Here is a 25,998-nt window from a genome sequence, read left to right as displayed (position 1 = left end):
TATGTATTCTTTGTAGAAGTGCTTCCTTATGTTTGTTTTAAACCTGCTTACTAATTTCATTGGATGACCCCTCTGGTTCTTGTGTTATGCGAGGAGATAAATAACACTTTCTCCACACCATCCGTGATTTTATAGACCTATATTGTGTCGTACCTTTTATAAGCTGAACAGTCCCAGTCTTTTTAACCTATCATCATATGAAAGCCGTTCATACAATATTTTCTGTCATTCTGTTAACTTTTTTGACTGCCACTGCATATTGAGTGGATGTTTTCAGAGAACTATCCACAAGGACTCCAAGATCTCTTTCTTGAGTGGTAACCAGTAATTTAGACTCCATCATTTTGTATGAATAGTTGGAATTATTTCATTACTTTGCACTTATCGACACCAAATTTCATCTTCCATTTTGCTACTCAGTCACCCAGTTTTGTGAGGTCCCTTTATAACTTTCACAGTCAGCTTGGGACTTAACTATCTTGAGTAATTTAGAATGGTCTGAAAATTTTGCCATCTCACTATTTATCCCTTTTTTCCAGATCATTTATGAATATAGTGAACAGCACAGGTCCCAGTCCAGCTCCTTGGGGGACCACGTTACTTACCTCTCTCCATTGTGAAAACTGACCATTTATTCCTAGCTTTTGTTTACTATATTTTATCTGGTGACTGATCCATGAGGACCTTCCCTCTTATCCCATAAATGCTTACTTTTCTTAAGAGCCTTTGGTGTGGGACTTTGTTAAAGCCTTTCTGAAAGTCTGAGTACGCTACATCAACTGGATCACCCTTGTCCACATGCTTATTGACACCCTCCTAGAATTCCGATAGATGGGTGAGGCATAATTTCCCTTTACAAAAGCCATGTTGACTCTTCCCAACAAATTGTGTTCATCTATGAGTCCGAAAATTTTGTTCTTTACTCTAGTTTCAACCAATTTGCTGGTACTGAAGTTAAATTTACAGGCCTGTAGCTGCCAGGATCACCTCTGGAGCCTTTTAAAAAAATTGGGATTGCATTAGCTATTCTCCAGTCATCTGATACGGAGGTTGATTAAAGCAATAGGTTATGTACCACAGTAAGCAGTTCTGCAATTTCATATTTGAGTTCCTTCAGAACTCTTTGGTGAACACCATCTGGTCCTGGTAACTAATTACTGTTTAATTTATCATTGAAATTGCAAAACCATCTCTATTGACATCTCAATCTGGGACAATTACTTATATTTGTCACCTAAAAAGAATGGCTCAGTGTGGGAATATCCCCCATGTGCTCTCCAGTGAAGACTAATGTAAAGAATTCATTCAGCTTTTCTGCAGTACCTTGGCTTTCTTGAGTGCTCCTTTAGCATCTTGATCATCCAGTGGCCCTACTGATTGCTTGGAAGGCTTCCTACTTCTGATGGACTTTTTTTGCTGTTAGTTTGTGTGTCCTTATCTAGTTGCTCTTCTGATTCTTTCTTGATCTGCCACCTTATACTTTTACACTTGACTTGCTAGAGTGTATGTTCCTTTGTATTTTCCTCACTAGGATTTAATTTCCACTTTTAATAGGATGCCTTTTTGCCTCTAACCACCTCTTTTACTCTGCTGTTTAACTATGGTGGGATTTTTTTGATCCTCTGACTATTTTTTTATTTTATTTGGGGTATACTTTAGTTTAAGCCCCTATTATGGTGTTTTAAAATAGTTTCCATGCAGTTTGCAGGCATTTCACTCTTGTGACTGTTCCTTTTCATTTCCATTTAACTAGCTTCCTCATTTTAGTGTTGTTCCCCACTTAGAAGTTAAATGCTACTGTGGTGGGTTTCTTTGGTATTTTCCCCTCTACAAGGATGTTACATTTAATTATCTTATGGTCGCTATGGAACAGTTTAGCTATAGTCGCCTTTTGGACCAGATCCTGTGTCCCCTTGTGGGTTCCAGGACAAACTGCCCCAAGAAGCTGTGTTTATAAATTTTATGTCTGCATCTCTTCATGAGGTGACATGTACTCAGTCAATATGAGGATAGTTGAAATCCCTCATTATTGAATTTTTTGCCTTTTTGTAACCTTTTTTTTTTCCCTAGGTCACGTTTTCAAGACAGTTCTACAGTTTGACATGAGGGTTGTCACAACCCACAAGTATAAATTCACACAGGCATTTCTCAAAGAATAACTGTTACTGGTTAGTAACCTTTCTGTTTCCTTTCCCTACATAATGAAGGGTAAACAGTAGCAGAGCACAAAATCCCACTATCCAGGGTGCACTTTTATCACAGGTGTTTGTGGCTTTTATTACTTCAGGGAAAGATATCAGCTGTCTGCATCCGCACCCTTGAATCAATCATAAGCATCATGCTACTGCAGCCTGTGGCCGCAGTCAACACTGTGGAAGAGCAGAGGGCCCGCTGGGAGAGGAAACGTAGACGGACAGCCAAGGAACTGGTGGAAACGGAGCAGAAATACCTGGAGCAGCTGGACTTGGTGATCACAGTGAGTATCGGGGCTTCCTCATGAGGTAGTGACACCCTGATGTGTTGGTGTCCAGGGGCTAGTAGGTCCCTTTTTGCCATCCTCCCTGTGACGGGTTCCCCCCAGGGTGCCACCTGGAACTGGGGTATCACTGAGCACTCTGACTCACCAGCCTGGGCTCCCTCTCACACTGTGCTGCTGTGACAAGCTGCAGACCCACTCCAGGTCCTACCACCAGCATTCACGCAGGTAGAGACAGACCCAGCCGCAGTTACATGCAGGCTTTCTGACCAGCCACTGCATGAATCAACAATAGAGAGGCTACAGCTAAGATAACCCCCAACTCCCCAGGCATGCACCCCCTTCTGGAGTATAAACCCAAAAATTATACAGTCTTGCACTGCACGTGGAACTGTAAAGCGTAAGATGATAGAGTTTACTCCTCCCTCAATGCGGAGAGGAAATGCACCAGCCCCTACCCCTTGAGCTAAGATTTCCAAGCACTTCACTCCAAATTTACTGGTTTAGATTAAAACATAAAATAAGTTTATTAACTACAAAAAGATAAGTGATAGCAAACAGATCAAAGCAGATTACCTAGTAAATAAACAAAAACGCAAACTGAGCTTAACATACTAGAAGGATAGGATTTGAATTAACAATTCTCACCCTGACTGTTACAAGCAGGCTTGCAGATTCTCAAGGCACAAGCTGCACTTGCTTTGCAGCTTGGGATCCCCACCCCTGTTCCAAGTCCTTCTCTTTTGGAGCTTCTCTTAGGTGTTCAGTTGTGGGGAAGTGAAGAACAACCAGTGATGTCACTCCCTGCCTTATATAGCTTTAGCAGAAGGCGGAAACCCTTTGTGGAAAAAACACTGGTATCCATAATGGAGTTCCATGTCATGTGGGCTGGTCACATGCCCTTACATACCTTGTTGAGTCATAGCAGCCATTACTTACAGGCTGTCGGGAGCATTCTCAGGAAGGCTCACCTGGTGGGGGTAAGCTTCTCCTAAGGCTTCTTGTTCTTCCTAATGGCCCATTACCTTGAATAGGCCCTTCACAACCGGCTATCTAGACTGGAAGCATTTTGCCTAATGTGTGTTACCCAGGTGTGACTACATGTGAAATACAGATATTTGTCAATATTCGTAACTTCAGATAGAAAAATGATACATTCATACAAACAGAATAATCATATTCAGCAAATCATAACTTTCCCAATGACACCTTATGTGACCCACCTTGTACAAAATGCATCATAATTATGCCATAATCATATCGTAATAATATTATTATGTTGAATATAGGGTGTAGAGTCATACCTCCATTCTTCTGTCTTGGTAGGGGTCGTACTGGAGGCCACACAGCAGCATTCTGACTGCCTTTTTCATAGAGTAGGAGGCAAACTCTTGCTGTACACTTTCTTTGGGATTGAGAAGCGTGTTTGCTTAATTTCCTGAGGTTTGTATGATTTCTGTGGCTAGATTGATAGATTATAAAGCCAGAAGAGACCCTGATGATCTCTGATTTCATCTGTAACACAGGCCATAGGACTTCCCTGAACTAAGTTCTGTTTAAACTAGAGCAGTTCTCTTAAAAAATAAATCTAGAAAATCAAATCTTGATTTTTTTGTTTTAAATGCCAGTGGTAATCCTTGGTAATTTGTTCCAATAGTTGGTTACATCCACTGCTAAAAATGTGCCGCTTACTCCCAGTCTGAATTTATCTAGCGTCAACTTCCAGCCATTGTTTTACCTTTTGTCTACTAGATTGAAGAGTCTTCTATTACCAAATTTCTGTTTCCCATGTAGGTACTTAGAGACTATGATCAAGCCTGTCATAGTGTGCCTGATCCATTTAGGAGGGAATGGTACCAGTCCCCTGTGGCTAAGGGCTTGGCTTCACTTGTAGGTGTAGAGCGCTGGGAGTTAAACCAGCCTTTGGAGACAGCAGCAGGGAAAACGCTGCTGTGTGTTTACACTGTCAGCTGCAAGCGCAGTGGTGTGGCCACATTAGCAGCTCTTGCAACGCCACAGAGAGCGGTGTGTTTTGGGCCCCACGCTACAAGAAGAATGTGGAAAAATTGGAAAGAGTCCAGTGGAGGCTAACAAAAATGATTAGGGGGCTGGAGCACGTGATTTATGAGGAGAGGCTGAGGGAACTGGGCTTATTTAGTCTGCAGAAGAGAAGAATGAGTGGGGATTTGATAGCTGCTTTCAGCTACCTGAAAGGGGGCTCTAAAGAGGATTGATCTAGTCTGTTCTCAGTGGTAGCAGATGACGGAACAAGGAGCAATGGTCTCAAGTTGCCATGGGGGAGGTTTAGGTTGGATGTTAGGAAACACTATTTCACTAGGAGGGTGGTGAAGCACTGGAACGGGTTATCTAGGGAGGTGGTGGAATCTCCTTCCTTAGAGGTTTTTTAAGGTCAGGCTTGGGAAAGCCCTGGCCGGGATGATTTAGTTGGGTATTGGTCCTGCTTTGAGCAGAGGGTTGGACTAGATGACCTCCTGAGGTCCCTTCCAACCCTGGTATTCTATGATTGTGGTAGCTGTCCCAGTGTGCAGGTGGCTGCAGCGTGCTTTTCAAGTGGTGGGGAGTGTGTTGTGTGTATGTGGTGGGAGAGACAGTGTGTTTTGGGAGGCAGAGAGTGTCAGCATGCTGTCTTGTAAATTCAACACGCACACGCGCGCCTGCCTTGGCAGCAGCAGCATTCCACAGTAATGGTTTGCTTTGTGTCCCGGAGCAGATAAGCAGCAGGCTGTCAGAAACAGAGCTTTGAAAGGGGATATCCACATGGGCCACTTGACTTCAGGGGATTATGGGATGTTTCCGGAGGCCAATCACAGCGCAGTAATGCAACACATTGTCTACACTGACACCTGGGCATTTCAGCCGGGGCGCAGCAAGCTTTATGCTTCTCGTGGAGGTGGATTACCAGGAGCGCTCCAGCTGCCGAGTCCAGGCGCTCTAAGTCCCTTGCCAGTGTGGACACCTCAGGAGTTAGGGCGCCCGGGTCTGATTTAATGTGCTCTAACTTGCAAGTGTAGCCAAGCCCTAAGTAGCTACTTCTGTGGGTCCAGTTTAGCTATTTGAAAAAAGAAAAGGAGTACTAGTGGAACCTTAGAGACTAACCAATTTATTTGAGCATAAGCTTTCGTGAGCTACAGCTCACTTCATCGGATGCATTCAGTGGAAAATACAGTGAGGAGATTTATATACACACAGAACATGAAAAAATGGGTGTTATCATACACACTGTAAGGAGAGTGATCACTTAAGATGAGCTATTACGAGCCGGGGAGGGGGCGGCGGAGAAAACCTTTTGTAGTGATAATCGAGGTGGGCCATTCCCAGCAGTTAACAGGAACGTCTGAGAAGCAGGGGGCGTGGTGGGGGGGAATAAACACCACTGACTTCCTAAGGAAACTATAATCCATCAGTGATCTTCCTGATAACACCATCCTGGCCACTATGGATGTAGAAGCCCTCTACACCAACATTCCACACAAAGATGGACTACAAGCCGTCGGGAACAGTATCCCCGATAATGTCACGGCAAACCTGGTGGTTGAACTTTGTGACTTTGTCCTCACCCATAACTATTTCACATTTGGGGACAATGTATACCTTCAAATCAGCGGCACTGCTATGGGTATCCGCATGGCCCCACAGTATGCCAATATTTTTATGGCTGACTTAGAACAACGCTTCCTCAGCTCTCGTCCCCTAATGCCCCTACTCTACTTGCTCTATATTGATGACATCGTCTTCATCTGGACCCATGGAAAAGAAGCCCTTGAGGAATTCCACCACGATTTCAACAATTTCCATCCCAACATCAACCTCAGCCTGGTTCAGTCCACACAAGAGATCCACTTCCTGGACACTACAGTGCTATTTAGCGATGGTCACATAAACACCACGCTATACCGGAAACCTACTGACCGCTATTCCTACCTACATGCCTCCAGCTTTCACCCAGACCACACCACACGATCCATCGTCTACAGCCAAGCTCTGCGATACAACCACATTTGCTCCAACCCCTCAGACAGAGACAAACACTTACAAGATCTCTATCAAGCATTGTTACAACTACAGTACCCACCTGCTGAAATGAAGAAACAGATTGTCAGAGCCAGAAGAGTACCCAGAAGTCACCTACTACAGGACAGGCCCAACAAAGAAAATAACAGCACGCCACTAGCCATCACCTTCAGCCCCCAACTAAAACCTTTCCAATGCATTATCAAGGATCTACAACCTATTCTGAAGGATGAGCCATCACTCTCACAGCGCTTGGGAGACAGGCCAGTCCTTGCTTACAGACAGCCCCCAAAACTGAAGCAAATACTCATCAGCAACCACACACCACACAAGAGAACCACTAACCCAGGAACCTATCCTTGCAACAAAGCCCGTTGCCAGCTGTGTCCACATATCTATTCAGGGGACACCATCACAGGGCCTAATCACATCAGCCACACTATCAGAGGCTCGTTCACCTGCACATCTACCAATGTGATATATGCCATCATGTGCCAGCAATGCCCCTCTGCCATGTACATTGGTCAAACTGGACAGTCTCTACGTAAAAGAATAAATGGACACAAATCAGATGTCAAGAATTATAACATTCATGAACCAGTCGGAGAACGCTTCAGTCTCTCTAGTCACTCGATTACAGACCCAAAGGTCACAATATTACAACAAAAAGACTTCAAAAACAGACTCCAGCGAGAGACTGCTGAATTGAAATTAATTTGCAAACTGGATACAATTAACTTAGGCTTGAATAGAGACTGGGAGTGGATGGGTCATTACACAAATTAAAACTATTTCCCCATGTTTATTCCCCCCCTTCATCCTCCACTGTTCCTCAGATGTTCTTGTCAACTGCTGGAAATGGCCCACCTTGATTATCTCTACAAAAGTTTCCCCCCTGCCCCCGCTCTCCTACTGGTAATAGCTCATCTTAAGTGATCACTCTCCTTACAGTATACACACAAAGCATGAAAAAATACCTCCTCCCACCCCACTCTCCTGCTGGTAATAGCTTATCTAAAGTGACCACTCTCCTTACATTGTGTATGATAATCAAGGTGGGCCATTTCCAGCACAAATCCAGGGTTTAACAAGAATGTCTGAGGAACAGTGGGGGAGGGGGAAGGAATAAACAAGGGGAAATAGGTTACTTTTTATAATGAATCAACCATTCCCAGTCTCTATTCAAGCCTAAGTTAATTGTATCCAATTTGCAAATGAATTCCAATTCAGCAGTCACTCGTTGGAGTCTATTTTCGAAGTTTTTTTGTTGAAGGATAGTCACTTTGAGATCAGAAATCGAGTGACCAGAGAGATTGAAGTGTTCTCCGACTGGTTTATGAATGTTATAATTCTTGACTTCTGATTTGTGTCCATTTCATAGAATCATAGAATATCAGGGTTGGAAGGGACCTCAGGAGGTCATCTAGTCCAACTCCCTGCTCAAAGCAGGACCAATCTCCAATCAAATCATCCCAGCCAGGGCTTTGTCAAGCCTGACCTTAAAAACTTCCAAGGAAGGAGATTCTACCACCTCCCTAGGTAACGCATTCCTGTGTTTCACCACCCTCCTAGTGAAAAAGTTTTTCCTAATATCCAACCTAAACCTCCCCCACTGCAACTTGAGACCATTACTCCTTGTCCTGTCCTCTTCTACCACCGAGAATAGTCTAGAACCATCCTCTCTGGAACAACCTCTCAGGTAGTTGAAAGCAGCTATCAAATCCCCCCTCATTCTTCTCTTCTGCAGACTAAACAATCCCAGTTCCCTCAGCCTCTCCTCATAAGTCATGTGTTCCAGACCCCTAATCATTTTTGTTGCCCTTCGCTGGACTCTCTCCAATTTATCCACATCCTTCTTGTAGTGTGGGGCCCAAAACTGGATGCAATACTCCAGATGAGGCCTCACCAATGTTGAATAGAGGGGAACGATCATGTCCCTCGATCTGCTCGCTATGCCCCTACTTATACATCCCAAAATGCCATTGGCCTTCTTGGCAACAAGGGCACACTGCTGACTCATATCCAGCTTCTCATCCACTGTAACCCCTAGGTCCTTTTCCGCAGAACTGCTGCCTAGCCATTCGGTCCCTAGTCTGTAGCTGTGCATTGGGTTCTTCCGTCCTAAGTGCAGTTATCCTTATCGAACCTCATCAGATTTCTTTTGGCCCAATCCTCCAATTTGTCTAGGTCCCTCTGTATCCTATCTCTGCCCTCCAGCGTATCTACCACTCCTCCCAGTTTAGTATCATCCGCAAATTTGCTGGGAGTGCAGTCCACACCATCCTCCAGATCATTTATGAAGATATTGAACAAAACCGGCCCCAGGACCGACCCCTGGGGCACTCCACTTGACACCGGCTGCCAACTAGACATGGAGCCATTGATCACTACCCGTTGAGCCCGACAATCTAGCCAACTTTCTACCCACCTTATAGTACATTCATCCAGCCCATACTTCTTTAACTTGCTGACAAGAATACTGTGGGAGACCGTGTCAAAAGCTTTGCTAAAGTCAAACAATACATCCACTGCTTTCCCTTCATCCACAAAACCAGTCATCTCATCATAGAAGGCGATTAGGTTAGTCAGGCATGACCTACCCTTAGTGAATCCATGCTGACTGTTTCTGATCACTTTCCTCTCCTCTAAGTGCTTCAGGATTGATTCCTTGAGGACCTGCTCCATGATTTTTCCGGGGACTGAGGTGAGGCTGACTGGCCTGTAGTTCCCAGGATCCTCCTTCTTCCCTTTTTTAAAGATTGGCACTACATTAGCCTTTTTCCAGTCATCTGGGACTTCCCCCGTTCGCCACGAGTTTTCAAAGATAATGGCCAATGGCTCTGCAATCACATCTGCCAATTCCTTTAGCACTCTCGGATGCAACTCGTCCGGCTCCTTGGACTTGTGCACGTCCAGCTTTTCTAAATAGTCCCTAACCACCTCTTTCTCCACAGAGGGCTGGCCATCTATTCCCCATGTTGTGATGCCCAGCGCAGCAGTCTGGGAGCTGTCCTTGTTAGTGAAGACAGAGGCAAAAAAAGCATTGAGCACATTAGCTTTTTCCACATCCTCTGTCACTAGGTTGCCTCCCTCATTCAGTAAGGGGCCCACACTTTCCTTGGCTTTCTTCTTGTTGCCAACATACCTGAAGAAACCCTTCTTGTTACTCTTGACATCTCTTGCTAGCTGCAGTTCCAGGTGCGATTTGGCCCTCCTGATTTCATTCCTACATGCCCGAGCAATATTTTTATACTCTTCCCTGGTCATATGTCCAACCTTCCACTTCTTGTAAGCTTCTTTTTTATGTTTAAGATCCGCTAGGATTTCACCGTTAAGCCAAGCTGGTCGCCTGCCATATTTACTATTCTTTCGACTCATCGGGATGGTTTGTCCCTGTAACCTCAACAGGGATTCCTTGAAATACAGCCAGCTCTCCTGGACTCCTTTCCCCTTCATGTTAGTCCCCCAGGGGATCCTACCCATCCTCTCCCTGAGGGAGTCGAAGTCTGCTTTCCTGAAGTCCAGGGTCCGTATCCTGCTGCTTACCTTTCTTCCCTGTGTCAGGATGTGTACAGATTGGAGAAAGTCCAGAGGAGAGCAACAAAGGTCTAGAAAATATGACTGAGGAGGAAAGATTGAAAAAAATTGTTTGTTTAGTCTGGAGAAGAGAAGACTAAAGGGGAGCATAGCAGTCTTTAAGGCTGTTATAAAGTGAAGCGCGATAAAATTGTTCTCCTTATCCACTGAGGACAGGACAAAAAATAATGGGCGTAAATTGCAGTAAGGGAGATTTAGGTTAGACATTAGGAAAAACTTCCAGACTGTAAGGGTAGTTAATTAGTGGAACAAATTAACTAGAGTGGTCACTGAAGGTTTTTAAGAATAGGTTAAACAAACACCATCTGGACAGTCTAGATAATCCTGCTTCAGTGCAGGGGACTGGAGTAAATGACCCATCAAGATCTTTTATAGTCCTATGTGTCTATGATTTTATGCTTTCCTTACCTTTATCAGCCAAACTTAAACCACTGTCCCTAAATCCAGTATTAAAGAATTAAAGGAATATAATTATCAATCAAATCCTGTATCACCCAATGCTTTTCTTTTCCTGGAATCTATGTTGGGCTGACACGCCTATAATTGCACAGGTCATCCCTTTACCCTTTTTTAAATTGGTACAACATTAGCTTTCTACCAGTCCTCTGTAACTTCCCCAGGATTCCAAGAGCTCCTCCACCAGTTCTTTTGGGACTCCTTGATGCAAATTATCTGGACCTGCTGATTTTAAAAATATCTTACTTTAGTAGCTGCTGTTTAACAGCCTCCCAACTTACTGTTGGACAAGAAAGTTTCTTCATCAGATGATGCTGAGACTATATCATCTGGTTTTTTTCCAAATAAAGAACAGGAGCACTTATTGAACATTTCCTTTTCTGTATTATTGAAAATTCTACCACTTAGGAACAAAAAGAATCTTAACATACTTAAACAAAAAAAAAAAACCCATCCAGCTCTGTGCAGTCTACCTCTGTTCATGGCTCGAGACCTGTGAGTTTTCAGATAAATTTGTGCTGGCCAAGGTCCTCCAGTGCAGTGGCATGGTTGCTGGTATGAGGGGGTTGGCCCAGAAAGTTTGATCGTCCAGTGAGGAATAAATTAAGTTTATAAGGAAGGTGATAATATTCTCATTTGTTGTCATGAAACAAAATAACAGACTATAAAGCCCTAAGAGTTGCTGACCTTTTCCTGGGGGTAGCGGTGGGGCTTCCTTGGGCGCTCATCACCTGCGTACGATGATGGGGAAAGACAGTCACTGAGGAATAGCCTTACCTTCTTGATGCCAGTAGGGTAGGAGCTCTCTTATGCTTGCTCTCACTGCTGTTGAGGGTGGGGGGTCCTGCAGTTTCTTGGTGTTGCTGCGGGCTGAGTGTAGCTGCTTCCTTGTGTGGACTGTGGGTATAACCCTTCTGTGTACTTCTCTTTCCTGGTTAGTATTTTGTGACAATTCTGAAGGCCAAAGGGACACTGCAGCCAGCTGTGCGGGAAGCCATCTTCGGTCGCCTGGAATCCATACATTGCACCAGCCAGTAAGTGACCGGCTTGAGGGAGTACCACACATAGGTGGGAGAGTGCGTAGATGGAAGATAACTAACATTGGTGGGGCTTGGAGATGTGCCCAGGGAGCTGCTGACCTGCGCACATGTATCGAGATAATCCATAGCTATGAGAAATATTTGGATATTTTGAACACCCTGATCACCTTGATGGATTGGCCCTTCAGCCCTCGTATAGATTGCACCGATCACAACACGTCTTCCATTCTTCTCGTATCCTGGCCTTCCTTCTCCATGTGTGGCCATGTCTTTTCACGATAAAATCTTCCCATCTCTTTGGAGGTCGGCCGAGTGGTCGTTTCAGTTCCCGTATGTACCACTCGGCGACAAGCTGCAGTCCATCAATTGTCAGTGAGCCTCGCTATATGCCCGGCTCATCGCATTTTACTATACCTGCTCTTAACGATGTCCTGCACTTCACTGCTGTCTGATCACTTCACTGGGGACTCAGTCACGAATTTTGAACAACAGTCTATTAAGGGGAGGGCCTTTATAGGCCTCCATTTCCATGCTACACAGATGGCCTATTTGGAAGTGGTACTGAGAGACATAATTCTTTGTCCATCTCAGTCTAGCCAGGTTGAAAACTAATCATGCTGTTTGTTGTCTTGTAACCTGTACTGCCATCTGAGAAATATATAGTTTGTCTCTCTTCCTGGCCCAGATGCCTTTTACCATGTCAGCTCAGAAATTAGAATATTTGCTATGTACAGAAAATGTTTCAGATATTTGGGCTGTTCCCCTATTTGCCTGATCAGCCATAAAAATAAGAAAAAGTAGTGAAAGAGAGGCTACCTTTGACCTCAGTGAAATAATGTATTCCTAATTTTTTTTTCTTATTGCATATATCATTTTACGGGTGGTGATTTTACAGGTGTAACTGATTTTAGAGAAGGGCTAATTTTGTATTTTAAGTTGTGTGTTTAAAATTTGTTTCTGGTTTTTGGAGTTATTGATTCTAAATTTATATATATATTTATATTAGCCATAAGCTATTGCGCATATAAGGTACTATATTATTAAACTATTCATATGCCTACCCACACGCTGGTCACTTGCTGGGTAGGGTTTTTTTAGCCATAGAAAGTGAGCTTTCCAATGTTTTAGAGAATATTCTGTTTTAGTTCCTACTGGATCCCTTGAGTATGAATCTTGGATTTAATTTCTGGGTGTGAGGGGGTGACAGACCCCAAAATGATGGATAGAACAGAGCTTAAACTAGAGGGAGCCAAGGCAATTTTGGTGATCATGTAGCCCTCTCATTGAGTTGCTGTCGTTGCACACAGGATTCTGCTGCTTCACTTGGAGAGAGGGCACTTGGGGCTAGGATTGGAGGGTTTCTGTCAGAATATGGAGCTCTACGGCCACTATGCTGAAAACTTGGAGCAAGCTAAGAAAACCCTGCAGGTGAGTGCCCCCCTCCCTTTTTTTTTTCTTTTTTTTTTGTGCCATGCCAGTCTTTCATTCCAGAGATAGCAGTGAGGGACCAGTTGTTTCCTGTTCCAAACTGTTACCCCTCCCTGCCCCTCCATGATGAAATATTCAGTACTTATTTAGCACGTCACACTTTCAAAACTAGAGATTTAAATAAAGGGGGATCATGAGGGAGCACAGCTTTTCCTCTTCTAAAATCAAGAGTTTCCCTTCCGGTTTTGGGGAATTTGGCTCCTGCTCCTCCTTTGGCTGGCTCAGTGCGAACTCACCAGTCAAGGGAATTTGAAAAGGAATCATTAGGAAGGAGGAGCTAGACAATTACCAGAATTGGCTGGAGAATTACCAGAGTTCCTAGCCTTTTCCATTACTGGGTAAAGCACCAAGAGAACCCTGACAGGGGGACTCCCAGCTAGGATATCTTTCCTTTGCCACCTCCTCAAATCTACTTTCTCCTATAGGAGATGGGGAAGAGACCTCCCTTCCATTCTTGCCAGGTCCCTCTCAAAACACATAGTATGTCTTACATAAAATCCTCTTTTAAATGACTTGTATTCTAAAGTTAGGGGAATTGCATGAAGGGTAAAAGTCTTCCTCAGAAGGACCCCCTTGACCCTCTGACTTTTTAAAATTTTAATATTAGTGCAGATTTCCCAACTTCCGGAGACATTGTGGTGGGAAGCATTAAGGATGTGCTTTTGCCCACCTCTGAGTGCATGCATACATGCACTCTGTTGGCCTCCTTGGAGGATAGGCACATCTCTCAGATACACTTGTTTTTAGTTCTCACCATAAGATGATGCAAGGCTGCATCTCCACATCATATTAAACTGGTGACAAGTGAAATTAGTGAGCTCTTCACTCCTAGATCTATTTTAGACACTCTTTTTAAAAGTATTTATAAGAACTAGTTTATCTTTCTCATGCACACACATACATACGTTTATGAGGTGTGTCAGTACTGTTATCCTCTCTGAAAGTGGGAAATGGTGGCTTGGAGAGGGAGAAGTGGCTTGCCGAATGTCACAAAATCAGTTAGTGTCAGATGCGTTTAGATAGGATTTGGGAGTTCTGGTGGTTCTTTAGGTATGTGTCAGTCTGGATCCCACTATAAGTGTACATGTGTCTCATGCACAGGACCAGATATTTTTTGACTAGCCGTGTCCATCAGGATGGTGGATGTTCCCAGTGACTCTTCGTGCTCTTTTACAAGGGCGTAAAAGGGGTGTTGGACCATTACTGAATGGGGGAGGCAACCTAGTGACAGATGATGGGGGGGAAAAGCTGAAGTACTCAATGCTTTTTTTGCCTCAGTCTTCACAGGAAAGGTCAGCTCCCAGAATGCTGCACTGGGCAGCACAGTATGGGGAGGAGGTGAGCAGCTTTCAGTGGTGAAAGAACAGGTTAAGGACTATTTAGAAAAGCTGGACATGCATAAGTCCATAGGGCTGGATATAATGCATCTGAGGGTGCTGAGGGAGTTGGGTGTTGTGATTGCAGAGCCATTGGCCGTTAGCTTTGAAAACTCATGGCGATCGGGGGAGGTCCCAGGCGACTGGAAAAAGGAAAATATAGTATCCATCTTTAAAAAAGAAAAGAAGGAGAATCTGGGGAACTACAGACCGGTCAGCCTCACCTCAGTCCCTGAAAAGATCATAGAGCAGGTCCTCAAGGAATCCATTTTGAAGCACTTGGAGGAGAGGAAGGTGATCAGGAACAGTCAACATGGATTCACCAAGGGCAAGCCATGCCTAACCAACCTGATTGCTTTCTATGATGAGATAACTGGCTCTGTGCATATGGGGAAAGCGTGGATGTGATATACCTTGACAGTAGCAAAGCTTTTGATACGGTCTCCCACAGTATTCTTGCCAGCAAGTTAAAAAAGTATGGATTGGATGAATGCACTATAAGGTGGATAGAAAGATGGCTAGATAGTCAGTCTCAATGGGTAGTGATCAATGACTCAATGTCTAGTTGGCAGCCGGAATCAAGTGGAGTGCCCCAGGGGTCTGACCTGGGGCTGGTTTTGTTCAACATCTTCATTAATGATCTGGATGATGGGATGGATTGCACCCTCAGCAAGTTTGTGGATGATACTAAGCTGGGGAGAGGTAGATAAACTGGAGGGTAGGGATAGGGTCCAGAGTGACCTTGACAAATTGGAGGATTTGGCCAAAAGAAATCTGATGAGGTTCAACAAGGACAAGTGCAGAGTCCTGCACTGAGGATGGAAGAATTCCACGCAGTGCTACAGGCTGGGGACCAGCTAAGCAGCAGTTCTGGAGAAAAGGACCTGGGGATTACAGTGGATGAGAAGCTAGATATGAGTCAGCAGTGTGCCCTTTTTGCTAAGAAGGCTAACAGCATTTTGGACTGCATTAGTAGGAGCATTGCCAGCAGTTTGAGTGAAGTGATTATTCCCCTCTATTCGGCACTGGTGAGGCCACATCTGGAGTATTGCATCCAGTTTTGGGCCCCCCAATACATAAAGGATGTGGACAAATTGGAGAGAATCCAACAGAGGGTAATAAAAATTATTAGGGGGCTGGGGCACATGACTTATGAGGGGAGGCTGAGGGAACTGGGCTTATTTAGTCTGCAGAAGAGAAGAGTGAGGGGGGATTTGATAGCAGCCTTCAACTACCTGAAGGGGGGGTTCCAAAGAGGATGGAGTTAGGCTGTTCTCAGTGATGGCAGATGACAGAACAAGGAAGAATGGTCTCAAGTTGAAGTGGTGGAGGTCTAGGTTGGATATTAGGAAAAACTATTTCACTAGGAGGGTGGTGAAGCACTGGAATGGGTTACCTAGGGAGGTGATGGAGACTCAAATCTCCATCCTTAGAGGTTTTTAAGGCCTGGCTTGACAAAGCCCTGACTGGGATGATTTAGTTGGGGTTGGTCCTGCATTGAGCAGGGGGTTGGACTAGATGACCTCCTGAGGTTTCTTCCAACCCATATCTTCTATGATCCTCTCTGTTCCTTCTTACCTCCATGGCAGCAAGATGGAATCCAGCTGGTGTCTCAGCCACTACACCTTAGCTCAGGCTTGAACACCTCAAAAACTTCTGAGAATCTTCAGAACAACCTATCACTCTAATCTGTTCTAATACTTGTTTGAATCAAATGTTACTGCTCAGACCACCCTGTACATCCCCTGCTTCCCCTCCACAGATACACATTCCCCTGTACAAAGAACTAAAAACGTGGGACTCTAAACTCAGAGGTTTCTAGCCTTGCCCATCCTTTGGACTAATTCTTCTAAAAGAGGCACAGCAGGTGCGTGTTCTGCTTAGGAGAATCCCATATCCTAAGCAGGTGCTTGGTCTGCCTATCCTTCTCTTCAAGGACTGTCAAGTCCTAAGATGCACCTCCTGGATCAGATTGCTCCAGAAAAACCAGGCTCTAAGACCCTTCTAACACTCAAGCCCACATTGTCCAGCAATCAATCAAGAAGGCAGGGAACTCTGAAGACCTCTGCAGGGAAAAATGATGCTGAGACAAGACCTGGTGCCGGCATTGACTTCGGTACCGGCATTCCCTCTAGTACTGAAACCACTAAGTCTTGACACTGAAGTTGACACCTCGGAAGTTGAAGCAGAGTGCAACAGGTGGCTTCTCTGAGCACTGGAGAGGGAGCTTGAGAAGGAGGTTGGTGTCCTCTCAGAGGTACAAGAAAATGTTAGGGAAACAAGCTGGCCAGGTCCTGCATGGTGTTGAGGACTGGCAAGAAGGAGCAGACTGTGATGCAGCAGACTTTGCTGGGCCCAGTACCAGCAGTGTCCCTGCCAATGTCGACTCTGGCTCTGGAAGAACAGACTCAGAATGCACAAATATTGACACAGATCTTGGTACTGACAGCACTCTACCAGCAGCATCGCCTATGGAGGAGGTGTACCACTCCTCTCCATCCCCAGAGCACACTTTTTTTCTTGCTTCCCCTCCAGTGTTCCCTCTAATTTTTTACGTCCATGTGCAAAATTAATTTTGTGTGCACCAATATGGAGGTGATGTGTGGGGCTTAATAGGCAGCTGCGCAGCCATGCAGCTTAGAGGGAACTTAGCTCCCCTCTAAGTTCCATGAGGGCTGCCACTGAGAAACCTGAGGACTTCTACAGAGTTCAACCACTGGTCCAGCCAGCAACCCATTAGCTACTGATACACATACAGGATGCCACCTATTGGGGCCCACCTTCACAAGCCTCAAAGAGCTGGTGCCTGCCATCATGGAGGAGGAGAAAATCCACTCGCTCAAGTGGCTTTCCTAGCAAGACATGTCGCTGGAGCACCAAAAGGAGCAAGATTCAGAAGTGTGCCACTATCCTTTGTCACTTCCTAAGGATCTTTCTTCATCTTTGCTGGATGAGACGGTAGACCTGGCACTGGATGATTTCAAGGCTTTTCAGGAGTTCCTTATGCAGATTTCTGACACCTTGGAGACAGAGACTGCAGTCATCTCTGAAAAATCCCACAAGTTATTTGACATTTTCTGTTGGTCCTGCCCGCCCTCCCCGTAAATGAGGGGCTCCTAGATCCAGCGAGAACTCTGTGGTAGACACCAGTCATTATAACACCAACATCAAAACTAATTGAGAAATGGTACCTACCAGTTACCCCTCTTGAGGTTTGAATACTTTTATACCCATGCCAACCCTGGCTCTCTAGTTATCGTGACTGTTCAAGAGAAGACATGTTCTATCAAGAGCATACCAAAACACAAATATCCCAAACATTTAGATCTTTTTGCAAGAGAACTGTACTCATTGGCTTTACTTCAGTTGAGGGTGGCCAACTACCAGGCCTTACTTGGCAGATATGATTTGACTAGGGACAGGGTGACACCCTTTGTGGCTAAGCTTGCTTATGAGAGCAGAGAGGAGCTAAAACACATAACACAGGAAGGGCAACTGATGTCTCGGATATCATGGCTGTGTCCACAATCACTGCAGTGACCATGCAGAGAGAATTGTGGCTTTGGGTATCCCCCAAGAGGTACAAGCCACAAATGAGGAAATGCCCTTTGAGAGCTTGGAATTATTCTACAAGAGGACTGACTGATCTACCTACACTCACTTGAAATTGTCTAAAGCAATTTTGCATTCCTTGAGAATCCTCACCCCTCCACCTTAGTGAAAGGTGTCCCATTTGTTGTTATAAGTGAGGCCTAGCAGGCCTACGTTAATTGTTAGCCTAACTAATGAAAAGTGGGTAAAGGTTTATGAATAGTCATAATGATCTGTTATATAAAACTCTTGAAGAAAAGATATGGGAAGGAGACAGACTGAATTAATTTAAAGAAAGAGTCTACTGATAATGCTCAAGTACTGTGTTAAGATTATGACTGGTGTAAAAGAAGAGCAGAAATTAATTAACTAAAATTGGTACATTGGAAATATGGCCTAATTACTTGTAAGAATAATGAGGATGGCTTATTCTACTCATTGCCTTTTTGTGGGTCCTTAAAAAGACTTCAGGGAGAGGAGAGAAAAGAACTTTTTACCATCACCATGGCTGCGGCAGAAAGATTGTTGCCATGACTCCAGACCTTGATACTTCAGTGGTGATACTTGACCATTAGCACTGCGCCAGTGAGGATCCCAACCTAATATGTTTGAGATCCTGCTCTGTCTTCCCCTCCCTTGTGTGATCCTTTCTGCCTCCTATCTCTCACTCTAGGCTTTCCACCTGATCCTGAAATCAGCTGTGCTGAAGGGGATCGGCGCTGTGATAACACAGAAATGTAGGACTGGAAGAGACTGTTGACAGGTCATCTATCCAGTCCCCTGCACTGAGGCGGGACAAAATATTATCTACACCATACCTGACCGTTGTTTGGAGGTTTTTAAGAACAGAGTAGACAATAACAGAGATTTCACAACCTTCCTAGGTAATTTGTTCTAGTGCTTAACTACCCTTACGTTTAGGAAGTTTTTCCTAATGTCTAACCTTAATCTCCCTTGCTCCAATTTAAGCCCATTACTTCTTGTCCCGTCCTCAGTGGTTAAGGAGAACAATTTTATCATGCCCTTCTTTACAACAGCGTTTCATGTACTTGAAGACTATAATCATGTCCCCCCTGAGTCTTCTCGTCTCCAAACTAAATACACCTGATTTCCTTTCAATCTTTCCTCCTCAGTCGTATTTTCTAGACCTTTGTTGCTCTTCTCTGGACTTTCTCCAATTTGTCCACATCTTTCCTGAAGTATGGTGCCCAGAACTGGACACAGTACTCCTGGTTGAGACCTTATCAGTGCTAAGTAGAGTGGAAGAATAACTTTGTGTCTTGCTTACAACACTCCTGCGAATGATAACGCTTTTTTTTTTTTTTTTTTTTGGCAACACTTTTACATTGTTGACTCATATTTAGTTTGTGATCCACTATAATCCCAGATCCTTTTCTGCAGTACTCCTTCCAAGGTAGTTACTTCCCATTTTGTATTTGTGCAGTTGATTATTCCTTCCTAAATGTAGTATGGTGCACTTTTCCTTAGAACATATGAATGGCCATATTGGGTCAGACCAAAGGTCCATCTAGTCCTGTATCCTGTCTTTCGACAGTGGCCAATGCCAGGTGCCCCAGAGGGAATGAACAGAATAGGTAATCAAGTGATCCATTCCGTTGCCCATTTCCAGCTTCTGGCAAACGGAGGCTAGGGACGCCATCCCGCCCATCCTGGCTAATTGCCATTGATGGACATATCATCCATGAATTTATTTAGTTCTTTTTTGAACCCTGTCATAGTCTTGGCCTTCACAACATCCTCTGGCAAAGAGTTCCACAGGTTGACTGTGAGTTGTGTGAAGAAATACTTCCTTTTATTGTTTAAATCTGCTGCCTATTAATTTCATTTGGTGACCCCTGGTTTTTGTGTTATGAGGAGGAGTAAATAACACTTTTTCTTATTTACTTTCTCCACACCAGTCATGATTTTATAGACCTCTGTCATATCTCGCCTTAATCCGTATTGAATTTCATTCTGTTTATTTCAGACCATTTCTCCAGTTTTTTAGAGTATTTTGAATTCTAATCCTGCCCTCCAAAGTGCTTGCAAACCCCCTCCACAAGCTTAGTATCATCCACAAGCTTTATAAGTATACTCTCTATCCCATTAGCTAACTCATTTATGATGATATTGAATAGATCCAAACTCAGTACAGATCACTCAGCAACCCAGGCTTTGGACTGCAAGTGAGGGTCATGGGAACCCTACCCTTTCTGCCTTCATATGGGAGGGGGCACAAGGGTGCATGCACCATCCCGATGGACACTGCGAGCCACAACAAAATGTCTCACATGCGTAAGGTGCATGCACACCTGTAATGTAGTCTGTGGCTCTCAACAGCTTGAAGAACCCAGTTACTGTAGGGTAAGTAGATGTTCTTTTCTAGGGTCCCCACTCAAACCACTAAAATATACTACTTCTTTCTGGTACTTCAAACCTATGTTTCATCTTTGCTTGGTCACACACAGGAGCAGGTGAAGAAGAATAAGGCATTTTGCCGGTTTAAGAAGCTTCAAGAGTCTCGACCTGAGTTCCTGGGATGGCAGCTGGAGGATCTGCTCCCTCTGCCACTACAGAGGTTCCATCAGTAAGGAAGCAGCCTTGAGCCTTCAGATGTCATTTTAGCACCAAGATTAGTACTAGGAATAATCAGAGGTGAAGAGAGGGGACCCCATGGAACTGTAGTCTGTTGCTGGTGGATAGAGGTAGAATGGCTGTAGTGACCCCAGGTCAGAACATTCCATCGCAGCCCACACAGATTCCAAGGTGTGTGTGTGGTGGGGATACAGGGAGCTATGCAGTTATCTGAGGTCTCTCCAGATTGTGATAAACATTTGGTGTATGTGTGGAGAAGAAGGGGGAACTGACTGTACTGAGCGAGGGGAAGTGCTTCAAGACTGACTGATTAGTCCTCCCTTTCCAAAAGCTGGAACTTTCTCATCCCTTGTACTATCAACAATAGGAGATGCTGCTGATGGTGACTGTATATGAAATGTGACTACACCCCTTTATCCTGTCTGTCTTAGATACAAGCACTTGTTCAGAGACCTGATGGAGAACTCCAGCCCGGATAGTGTGGAGTTCCAGCACCTTGCAAGTATGATGTAGATTCCAAACCTTGTTCTGGATTATTTCTTTTGCTAACAATAATCAGATTTTAATAATCTCTCTGACCTCAAACCCTTTTTGGTGCTGAAATCTAGTAGATTACTCTCTCTTTCCTTCTCTTCCCCCCCCCTCCCCCCAGTAGAAGAAAGAGAAATTGGTAGTAACGAATATAAATCAGAAGTTAGGAATTGTAAAACATTGATAATGGCACCAAAGGACACAAGGAGAAATCTATGAATAGCAAAGTTAAGGACAATAAAGAGTTTTAAAGTATATTCAGAACAAAAAGAATCCTGACAATGGTATTGGTCCATTATCAGATGGAAATAGTAGAATTATCAATAATAATGCAGAAAAGGCAGAGGGGGTCAATAAATATTTCTGTTCTATATTTGGGGAAAAACAGATGATATAGTTTCACCATATGGTGATAACACTCTTTCCATTTCACTGGTATATCTGGAGGATGTTAAACTGAAGCTATTAAAGTTAGATATTTTTAAATCAGTAAGTCCAGATAATTTGCGTCCAAGGGTTGTAAAAGAGTTGGCCGAGGAGCTTTCTGGACCATTAATGTTGGTTTTCAATAAATCTTGGAACACTGGAGAAGTTCTAGAAGACTGAAAGAAAGCAAATGTCTTGCCAGGTTTTAAAAAGGGTAAAAAATGGGATGGCCAGCCGGACATTGATCCCAGGCAAGATAATGGAATGGCTGATATGGGACTCAAAAAATAAAGAACTAAAGGATAGTAATATAATAAATGTAAATCAACATGGGTTTACAGAAAATAGATCCTTTCAAACTAACTTGATATCTTTTTTTATGAGATTACAAGTTTGGTTGATAAATTGGATTGTGTTGACATAATATACTTAGATATCTGTAAGGTGTTTGAGTTGGTACCATATGACATTTTGATTAAAAAAACAGAATGGTATAAAATTAACGTTGCACATATTAAATGGATTAAAAACTGACTGATAGGTCTTAAAATGTAACTGTAAATGGGTAAACATTATTGTTTCCAGTGGGGTCCTGCAGGCATCAGTTCTTGACCCTATGCTATTTAACATAATTATCAATGACATGTAAGAAAACAAAATTAACCCTGATAAGGTTTGCAGATAGCACACAAATTAGGGGAGTGGTAAGTAATCAAGAGGACAGAGTGATCTAGATCTCTTGGTAAACTGGCCACAAGCAAACAATATGGCTAAATGTAAATGAATTCATGTAGGAACAAAGAATGTAGTGTATACTTACAGGATGGGGGACTCTATCCTGGGAAGCAGTGACTCTGAAAAAAGATTTGGGGGTCTTGGTGGATAATTTGAATATGAGCTCCCAGTGTGACACAGTGGCCAAAAGAGCTAATGCGATCCTGGGATCCATAAACTTGGATCTTGAGGAGGAGTAAAGAGGCTATTTTACCTCTATATTTGGCAATGATGTGACCGCTGCTGGAATACTGTGTCCAATTCAAGAAGAATGTTGATAAATTGAAGAGGGTTCAGAGAAGTGCCACAAGAAATGATTGAAGAATTAGAAAACTTGCCTTATGATAGACACAAGGAGCTCAATTTGTTTAGCTTAACAAAGAGAAGATTGAGGGGTGACTTGATCAGTCTAAGTACCTACGTGGGGAACAAATATTTAATAATGGGTTTTTCAGCCTAGTTGACAAAATGATCCAATGGCTGGAAGTTGAAGCTAGATGAATTCAGACTGGAAATGAGGCGTACATTTTTAACAGTGAGAGTAATTAATCATAGAAACAATTTACAAAGGATCATAGTGGATTCTCCATCATTAACCATTTTTAAATCGAGATCAGATGTTTTTATAAAAGATCTGCTCTAGGAATTATTTTGGGGAAGTTTTATGGCCTGTGCTACACAGGAAATCAGACTAGATGATTACAGTGGTCCCTTCTGGTCTGAGAATCTGATTTTTCTTCAAGTGATAGTCCTATAAGTATTTGAAACACAGGTGGGCATGCACGCCATGCGCCAGAGCCAGAAGTTTTCAGTAGCAATATCTGTTGACCTGCACGTGTGTCATACGTTGCCTCGTGCTCCAGGTGAGGTTATAAGAGGCTGTGCGGGACGACAGTCTTTCAGTTCCCTAGCACCGCCACATGGTTGGAGTCGGAATCTTCTTTCCTCCATGCTCGTAGTCTGCTATGAGAATGCTTTGTCTGTGTATATGTTAGCTTGTTTAATCTTCTTGTGTAGATAGTTCATAGTTAGTTAGTGTAGTTGGTTTTGCCCCACTCGGTGCCCACCCCAACTTCGTTGAGGACCATGCCCTATGTTCTGGGTTCAAAAACTTTGTTGTGCCCTCGCTCGTTCTCAATGAGCGACAAGCACTGCTGCTGCTTGTACTGCTTGGGGGTTGCACATCTTGCTGCACACTGTGAGATCTGCAAGTCTTTTCCCTCATGGACCCACCTTTTGTGATTCCGGAAATTCCTTATGGAAGAGGAGGCTATCCACTTGTGGAATCCGATCCGGATCCAGTACAACCAACGGTGCACTGTCCTTCACCAGTGGTGAGTGCCCCACCCACTACTTCCTGTCTGGATCCGATGGTATCACTAGCACAGGACAAGTCCAAGCATGAGGGTCATAAGCTCTCTAATGGGCATCGCGGCATGTCCCTGTTGCAGACTTCCACTAAGCACAGCATTTGGTCCCTGAGCCATGCCATGTCGGGTGAGACGTTGCATGTGGACCCCACCTAAGCTCCTCTCTTCCAGGGGTAAAGCTAAGAGGCAAAAGGTACACGACAGCCCTCCATGGCATGCACCTCCATCACAACCAGAGTCTCCACACTGCACATGCCTCCACACTCCAGCCGTCGGAGAAATGTCTCCTAGACACCCGGGTGCATCAAGCCTCTGCTCCCAATGGCGCATCCAGACCTGCCATTTCCGCTGCTCTTGGTACAACAGCCCCCTACTCCAGTGGACACACCGCTTCTTTGGCTTCTCTTGGGCCAGAGACCACACCTGGCAGTTGCACTTCGGCCGTTGGCACTGAGGGCTCCACCGCTACCGGAGTTCTCTTTGGACTCAGGTGGCTGTTCTGCAGAGGAACCGTCATTCTCCCCTGTGTCCCTGTGCAGTTCAGACTCCCAGGTGTGACCGCTGCACCAGGCAGGATATGCTTGGGTGCTACCGCCCTGGTATAGATGCCCTGGTATAGATACCCTTGGGGCCTCTGTACCCCTGGGACCCAACCCACTGGGCACAATGGCCGCCCAGGGACCTGTAACACTGCCCATATCTGCCTTCCCAGGTCTCGCAAGCTTTTGTCTGGGCTCCTGTGCTGGAAATGCCCAGTTCGCACCGGAAACAGAGACTGAGTGGGAGCCAATACCAATGGTTGTCTCATCCTCTCCCGACGAAGCCCTGATTTCCCCAGCCCTCTTGCCTCCTGATGATTAAGGCTACAATTTGTGATGGGTATTTTTAGTAAAAGTCATGGACAGATCGCGGGCAATAAATCAAAATTCACAGCCCGTGACCTGTCCATGATTGATACTATAAATACTTCTGACTAAATCTTTGGGGGGAGCACTGCTGGAGGGGGGTGCCTCAGGAGGAGCTGGGGCCTGCTGCTGGTGAAAAGTGGGGGCTGCTGCTGGCGGGGACAGGGCCAGCGGCTCCAGCTGCCAGAGGCTGCTGATCAGTGGCTGCTCCGTCTGTCCAGGGGCCATTGAGCAAGGGCTGCTCCGGCCACCCAGGGACTGCTGCCAGGGTTCACCAATAGTGGCTGTTTCCAGGGACCGCTGCCAGGGTCTGCCAAAAGTGGCTGCTCCAGCTGCCCCTAAGATCACTGCTCAGGTGATCCCCAGGACCAGTCATACCAGTTGCTGCTTGGGTGGTGCCCGGGGCTGCTCTAACAGCGGCTGGTGCAGCTGACTGCAGGGTCACCCGAGCTGGCTGCAGAGCCACTCCTGTAGCCAGCTGCTTGGGCAGGCCTGGGGGCAGCCACATTGGCCACCGCAGAAGTTATGGAGGTCACAGAAAGTCATCGACTCCATGACTTCCGCTACAAACACAGAGCCCTGTTGATCACTGCCAGCACCAAGAGGTGCTGCAGCAGGAGTTTCTGGACTTGGGCACCTCTAGAGGAAGTCCAGGACCAACACCACCAGCTGTTGGACATCCTCCAGCCCAGGGGACCATCGCACGTCACGCAATCTTCCAGTCTGCATAAGCAGTCCGGCACACACCAGTTTCATGTATCCCCATGCCTAAGAGGTCGGAACGTTGGTACTTTGTCCCATCCAAGGGGGTGACTTTCTTTTTTCTCTTCTTCCCCCCACCCCACACACACTTTGCTAGTGGTGCACACGGTGACTGAATGGGTGAGGAGCTTCTAACCCCTATGGCAGCCAAACGCTCGACTTCCTGGCCCATAAGGTATACTCCTCCACAGCCCTGCAGTTCCACATCTCTTAACTATTGTACTCTGCTAGCGAAGTATGACTTTCATAACTATGCCAAGCTATGGATCTGCCATAGGACAAACAGCAGCACTTCCAGGCCCCAGTGGAGGAAGGTCGCCTGATGGCCAAGGTCAGCCTCCAAGCTGCAGTGGATGCAGCAAATACATCCTTCCAGTCCCTTGCTGCAGTCCTCTGGCTTCCCCAGGGAGACCATCATCCCGGACCTCCTCCTTTGACAAGGACAATTTGTTCTAAGTGAAGACAGACAAGTCCCTCCACTCTCTGAAGGACTTTAGAGCAACACTCTGGTCTCTTGGGAAATACATCCTGGCACCTGGTCAAAAGCAATCCAGTTATGCTCCTATGCACCATACCAGG

General features: G+C 44.9%; 1 protein-coding gene across 9 annotated transcripts in view; it reads left to right on the top strand.

Annotated features, from left to right (window-relative positions):
- The window catches only part of ARHGEF39 (Rho guanine nucleotide exchange factor 39), a 61,127-nt gene that overhangs the window by 14,711 nt on the left and 20,418 nt on the right, over window positions 1-25,998 (top strand). For 6 of the 9 annotated variants that reach the window (XM_074952168.1, XM_074952165.1, XM_074952166.1 and 3 more), the window contains 6 exons: window positions 2,071-2,168; window positions 2,288-2,476; window positions 11,501-11,595; window positions 12,909-13,029; window positions 20,525-20,643; window positions 21,083-21,153. In XM_074952168.1, the coding sequence (XP_074808269.1) occupies window positions 2,339-2,476; window positions 11,501-11,595; window positions 12,909-13,029; window positions 20,525-20,643; window positions 21,083-21,153 (544 nt within the window). In that variant the 5' untranslated portion in view covers window positions 2,071-2,168; window positions 2,288-2,338. The remainder of the gene's footprint in view (window positions 1-2,070; window positions 2,169-2,287; window positions 2,477-11,500; window positions 11,596-12,908; window positions 13,030-20,524; window positions 20,644-21,082; window positions 21,154-25,998) is intronic. The other 3 variants (XM_074952162.1, XM_074952160.1, XM_074952161.1) reach the window with 1 other exon arrangement.

The sequence above is a fragment of the Natator depressus genome, chromosome 5, assembly GCF_965152275.1.
Source record: "Natator depressus isolate rNatDep1 chromosome 5, rNatDep2.hap1, whole genome shotgun sequence".
NCBI classification, from domain to species: Eukaryota; Metazoa; Chordata; order Testudines; family Cheloniidae; genus Natator; species Natator depressus.
The sequence above is the reverse complement of the archived record's forward strand: the minus strand, read 5'-3'. Positions and strand labels throughout refer to the sequence as shown.